This window comes from Mesocricetus auratus, unplaced genomic scaffold (assembly GCF_017639785.1).
Source record: "Mesocricetus auratus isolate SY011 unplaced genomic scaffold, BCM_Maur_2.0 Super-Scaffold_100024, whole genome shotgun sequence".
In the NCBI taxonomy this organism is placed as follows: Eukaryota; Metazoa; Chordata; class Mammalia; order Rodentia; family Cricetidae; genus Mesocricetus; species Mesocricetus auratus.
Genome location: NW_024429205.1, coordinates 9,964,265 through 9,970,692, shown reverse-complemented (window position 1 = coordinate 9,970,692; position 6,428 = coordinate 9,964,265). Strand labels below are relative to the sequence as shown.

General features: G+C 44.0%; 1 protein-coding gene across 1 annotated transcript; it reads right to left on the bottom strand.

The window, feature by feature from the left end:
* Positions 1-1,362: 1,362 nt before the first annotated feature.
* Positions 1,363-2,456, bottom strand: LOC101826794 (glyceraldehyde-3-phosphate dehydrogenase-like). The gene has a single exon (XM_040730914.1). The coding sequence runs from the start codon at positions 2,378-2,380 to the stop codon at positions 1,382-1,384; it is 999 nt and encodes a 332-aa protein (XP_040586848.1). The 5' UTR covers positions 2,381-2,456; the 3' UTR covers positions 1,363-1,381.
* Positions 2,457-6,428: the final 3,972 nt, after the last annotated feature.

Here is a 6,428-nt window from a genome sequence, read left to right as displayed (position 1 = left end):
AGAGGGGACTTTTTTTCATGGGCCATTCTATTTATTGTTCTGTAAGCTTGTTGTACTTTCATTGGCACGTCTTTCTTTAGGTTGGGAAAGTATTCTTCTATGATTTTGTTGAATATGTTTTCTGCACCTTTGAGGTGGGTTTCCTCACCTTTTTCCAGACCTATTATTCTTAGGTTTGATCTTTTCATGGTGCTCCATATTTCCTGGATATTTTGTGTTAGGGATTTGTTGCACTTAAGATTTTCTTTGGTCGATGAATCGATTTATCCTAGTGTATCTTCAACTCCTGAGATTCTCTCTTCCATCTCTTGTATTCTGTTGGTTATGCTTGCATTTGTAGTACCTGACCGTTTTCCCAGTTTTTCTATGTCCAGCATTCCTTCAGTTTATCCTTATTGTCTCTGTTTCATTTTTCTGGTCTTGAACTGTTTCCTTCATCTATTTGATTGTTTTTTTTTCTTGGCTTTCTTTAAGAGATTTGTTGATTTCTTGTATTTTTTTGGTTTGTTTTTTCTTCCATTCTTTAAGGAATTTTCTCATATCCTCGTTTAGGGCCTCTATCATTTTCATGAAGTTGTTCTTTTTTTTTTTTGGTTTTTATGAGACAGGGTTTCTCTGTATTGTTTTGGAGGCTGTTGATCCAGCCCGGCCTCGATCAAACTCATAGAGATCCGCCTGCCTCTGCCTCCCAAGTGCTGGGATTAAAGGTGTGCGCCACCACCGCCCGTCCAATGAAGTTGTTCTTAAGGTCATTCTCTTCTGCTTCATCTGCATTGGGATGTTCAGGTCCTACTTGTGTAGAGTCCCTAGACTCTGGCGGTGTCACATTCATTTTTCTGTTGTTGAATGTGTTTTAATATTGTCTTCTTCCCATGCCGTCTTCCAGTGGGTACAGAAGGAGTCTCTTCCTCTACTAGTGGGTATGGGTCCAAGGTTCCCTCCCAGTGGGCAAGCAGGTCCAATACTCTTCCCGGGAGTGGAGGGGGGACTAGTACCAGGGCCTTGGCAGTCTCTGGGTGGGTTGGACAACTGGCATGGGTTCCCCAGTGTGCAGTCCCCAGGCGGCTCCAAGCAGGACACCAGAAGCCATAGATTCTTTATTAAGCAGGGAAGACAAATTGAAGTGGCTGCTTTCTAATTCAGGCAGAAAACAGCAGCAAATGTCCTTGCTGGTATCCTTTTTTTTTTTTGACGGGTCTAGTGAACTTTATTGATGGTATTCAAGAGAGCAGGGCTCCCTAAACCCCTCCTTTATTCTGGGGGTCTGGGATGGAAACTGTGAGGGAGATGACCAGTGTGGTGTTGGACAGGGACTGCTCAGCAGCCAGGGCCTCTCTCTTGCTCGAGTCCTTGCTGGGGTGGAGGGTCCAGGGTGGGTCTCTTACTCCTTGGAGGCCATGTAGGCCATGAGGTCCACCACCCTGTTGCTGTAGCCGAATTCATTGTCATACCAGGAGATGACCTTTACGAAGTTGTCATTGAGAGCAATGCTAGCCCCAGCATCAAAGGTGGAAGAGTGGGAGTCACTGTTGAAGTCGCAGGAGACAACCTGGTCCTCGGTGTAGCCCAGGATGCCCTTCAGTGGGCCCTCGGACGCCTGCTTCACCACCTTCTTGATGTCTTCATACTTGGCAGCTTTCTCCAGGCAACATGTCAGATCCACGACGGACACGTTGGGGGTAGGAACACGGAAGGCCATGCCAGTGAGCTTCCCCTTCAGCTCTGGGATGACCTTGCCCACAGCCTTGGCAGCACCAGTGGACGCAGGGATGATGATCTGGGCAGCTCCACGGCCATCACGCCACAGCTTCCCGGAGGGGCCATCCACAGTCTTCTGGGTGGCCGTGATGGCATGGACTGTGGTCATGAGTCCTTCCACAATGCCAAAGTTGTCATGGATGACCTTGGCCAGGGGGGCTAAGCAGTTGGTGGTGCAGGATGCATTGCTGACAATCTTGAGGGAGTTGTACTTGTCATGGTTCACACCCATCACAAACATGGGGGCATCAGCAGAAGGTGCGGAGATGATGACCCTCTTGGCTCCACCCTTCAAGTGGGCCCCAGCCTTCTCCATGGTAGTGAAGACGCCAGTAGACTCCACAACATACTCGGCGCCAGCATCACCCCATTTGATGTTGGTGGGATCTCGCTCCTGGAAGATGGTGATGGCCTTCCCGTTGATGACAAGCTTCCCGTTCTCAGCCTTGACTGTGCCTTTGAACTTGCCATGGGTAGAGTCATACTGGAACATGTAGACCATGTAGTTGAGGTCAATGAAGGGGTCATTGATGGCAACAATGTCCACTTTGCCAGAGGTGAAGGCAGCCCTGGTAACCAGGCGTCCAATACGGCCAAATCCGTTCACTCCGACCTTCACCATTGTGTCTCAGGAACGGGGCTGGCATTGCACGAAGAGATGCGGCTGCGTCTAGAACAGGGAGGAGCAGAGAGCCGCTGGTATCCTTTTTAAGAGGTGGGAACAGTGAGGTCTGAAGGAGACAGCGGCTCAGGGAGAAGGGGCAGGGGACAAGGGAAAGGGAATAGGGTTATCTTCCTGTAGATAGAGAGGAAACATAAGTGGTACATAGGCTGATGGCAGTTTACAAAGGAAAAGGGGGAAACCCTGTGTTAGGATGAGGTGTTGAATTTTAACTGGGCATGCTAATTAGGTGAACCAAAGGGGGATTTTTATTTCTTTACTTTTGTCATCAGCCTCAGGAGAAAGAAGTGAACAAATAAAGGGACTAGACCTCAGTAGGTGTGTAGTTTTAGGAATGTAATCTAATGGTTTTTAGGAAGGCAGAGGGAATGGGAGAGAAGGGAAAGGCCTGTCAAATGCTGGAATGACTAGTGTTCATCTAGAACTGACTACTGAAGTTGCCCTATGTCTTTCATACATGCACTGTGGCACAGGCCTACATGAGCAGACACACACACACACACACACACACACACACACACACAGGATGATATAATGATGGTGATAATAATTATAATAATTCTTAAGTGTTTGGAGCTGTGGCAAACAAAATCTCAGGTGTTCTGAAATAGCCAACTCATTTAATAACTCAGAGAGGAGTTGTATTTCTAAAGAAATACAAAGCAAGTTGCATCTATAATTTAAAAATATCTAGACCTCAATTAAAAATGATGATAAAAAGAAAGAGGGGAACTAACTATAAATTATTATAAACTCAACATATCCAGGATATTATAATTTCTATGTATCCAGTATAAACTTCTGAGTAAAATGTTCATATTTTGATGTTAAAATCTGCTCTGTACTTGGAGAATGTCTGAAGCTACAGTTGCAGCACTAATTTACTGTATGTGGCTATTTTAAAATTGATCGGACAGCAAGGCAAACATGCCGGATGCCTTGTTTGGAGTTCATGGCACAGGTCCCCATGGAACTGCACTTCATTGCTTTGCGGTCTTTATCAGTGAGAAAAGTGATAGCTGCTCTAGTTTGTAGAACTTCATTTTCTAAAATGATTTCCAAGAACACTACTCCTAGGAGATACAGTACCAAAAAAAGAGGTTTAATAGTCATCTGGTTTGAGAAATACCCTATAGTGGTAGGTATTCGAATATGCAACAATATCTTAAAAAAACAGACAGTACTGCGAGGAGCAATTTTCTGATTAACTCATTTCAAAGTCTTTTGACTAGGGGATTGTTTCATTTTGTTCTCTCCCATTCCCTACTCCATGGAATAAACTTAGAGAAACATCACAGAGTGTTTGTATCCAAGTGAGGAAATCTATCTGAAATATGTATTGATGTTTGATAATGATTGTCAAGCTTAGGCTCACACATCAGTTATCAGCCTTTCGAATCTATCTTACTGTTTCAACATTAGTCTATAGATGTTTTCTTCTAGTGGTATACTAATTTTAATGACGCCATCCTATTTGCTCCTTCATTATAGTCAATAATAATAGATGTAATGCAGAAGAAAACTTAGGTCACAAAGTTCCTATTTTAAGATAATAACATCTCCCTCATGTGGAGTAGCCCAAGTGGGTGTTCGGTATCTGAACTCAGGTCCTTATGATTGCACTGACTGATCCATCCATCAGTGTGGGTCTATCCCTTCATGAATCCCCTTTCACTGTTTCCATTCTCCTTCCCTACTCTAATTTCTCTTCTATTTTTTCCCTCACTATCACTGATCATCTAAAATAATCTTCCAGGCTGGAAAACCAGCTTTCATCGAGTTCTTAGTATTTGAGACAAGATCCATGCCAAATATTTGAATGGAGAAGGATTGCTATTCAAACTCAGCTTTTAGTTAGGCTGCCTTCTGGTATAGACAATCCATGAACCATAGATAAGAGTGACTCATGAGAGAGCAGAATCCTCTGGAAGTTACAGGAAGCAGCCCCAAGAGAGGGGTGGCTAACTTGCTGGGGAAGGTGGGAGGTGAAGTGTTTCTGGAATATGCCACTGACCAGAAGCATCAGGCAAAGGAGAAGCACTTTACAGGAAGTCTAGTAAGTGGCTTTACAGAGGGCCAATGCTCTACTGCAGTGGGAAAAATTTGCAGCCATGAACTGGGACATTCAAATCATTCAATATTTAGTGGAAATCTTGGAGTGAGACCCACAGCACCAGTGCCCCTTGGGCAATGACTTCCCAGCATTTTTAAAGCCTTGAAAAAGTCATTGACATTTTGCTCGGAAGCAAACATTACTTTCTCTTCCTATAGCAAGAGGGGAGAGCTTCTACCTGGCACCAAGTGTAAGGGACTCCAAGCAAGCAAGATCATATTTGTAGTTTCCAGTGACAAGTCTTTTTATTACCGACAGGAAAGGATGAAATCTCAGACCTAGAGAAAGGGGGTAACTGAAAACATTTACTTTATCAGATGCTGTTTTAGATGAAAGGCCAGGATTCATCTTCATATTTTGCAAGGCATACAAGCAGCTTTCAGGAAAGGGATGTGCTGACAGACACTCGCTCCCTTGGCTATTAAATGTGCTGGAACATATTTTAAAAACAGTTTAGAACTAAAATCATGCCCATTTATGTCTTCCATTCCTTTGAGGCCTTTTAGTGATAGACAAGTCCGAACTGCATTTATTCATGTGGGAGAAGAATTATCTTTGATTACCAAATGGTTTCTGTGTGCATAAAAGCTATAATAAACCACTTTTGCATGTGTTGGAGTAGGTGTGTTCTTGTGAAATGAAAGATGGGGAGCAGTTAGGAGAAAGGAAATTTCCTGCAAGCATAAAAGTACAGTTATTTCTACATCTCTCTGCAGTCCTGGCTTTAATTTTTAACATGCAACTATTTTGAGTTACTTCTGTTGTTGTCATTAAACCTCTAGGTGGGCCTTTACGAAGGAGTAGACCCACACTTATGCAGGAGGTTGTCTGGGGTTTGAGTGAGATGGTTTAGTCTGCCAAAAGAACTTGCCTTGCAGCCATGAGGACTTGAGTGCAGATCCCAAGCACCCATATAAAAGTCAGGTGTGGCTGCCTGTCCTTGTTGGACAATTGAGGTGGAGAGAGAATGACTCCTGGGGAATCACTGGCTGGCCACTCAGTCTAGCTGAATATTTGGTAGGATTTGGGTTTAGTTATAGACCATATCTCAAGGGTCTAAAGTGGCAAGTGAAAGAGCAGGACAGTGGCAGCTTCCTCTGGCCTCTGCGTGTTTAAGCATACCCTGTCTAGGCACCTGTGAACATATGCATACAATACATGTACACACACTAGAAAGAGAGATGAAAGAGACAGAGAGACAGACAGACAGACAGACAGAGAACAAGAGAGCAACACAGAGAGAGAGAGCAACAAAGAGAGAAAGAGAGAATTTCTATAAACAGCCACATGGTGAAAGAGACATTAAAAGAATCACTCTGACCAGCTTGACCAACCTTTTTCAGTCACACTCTGACGCTTGTCACTTGTAGAGATAAATATGCAAAACTGAATCTCTAATATGTATAATTGTATTTCCATCACTTTTAATGTTTTTCTTTTTTTCCCCTATGAAGCAACGAGTGCTCATTATAGACACATAGAGAATATAGACAGGTAAGAAGAAGAAACTAAAGTTCCCAGTGATGTCTTATGCCTACAAAACATCAACATTCAGTGATTATATTCTATGTTTTTTTCTTACCCATTCTGCAACACTAAAGAAATGAGATTATGGAACCTCTGGCAACCCCAGCTTCAGGAAAGACATCAGTCCTTCCAGACCCCAACCTCTGGTGACCCCAGCTTCAAGTGAGCTTGGGTCTCCCTGGGGCCACTCCCTATCCCCCATCTCATCACCCATACCCTCAATCTTCCTGGGGGCTGCTCCTGGCATCCAGAGGACCCACCTACACAGGAAAGGTATCAGCCCTTCTAGGCCCCAAACTCCGGCGACACCAGCTTCAGCTCCTGGCATCTAGAGGACCCACATACACA

Excerpts from the sequence above, each read along its gene's own strand:
- LOC101826794 (XM_040730914.1), bottom strand. The coding sequence starts at position 2,380 with ATGGTGAAGGTCGGAGTGAACGGATTTGGCCGTATTGGACGCCTGGTT.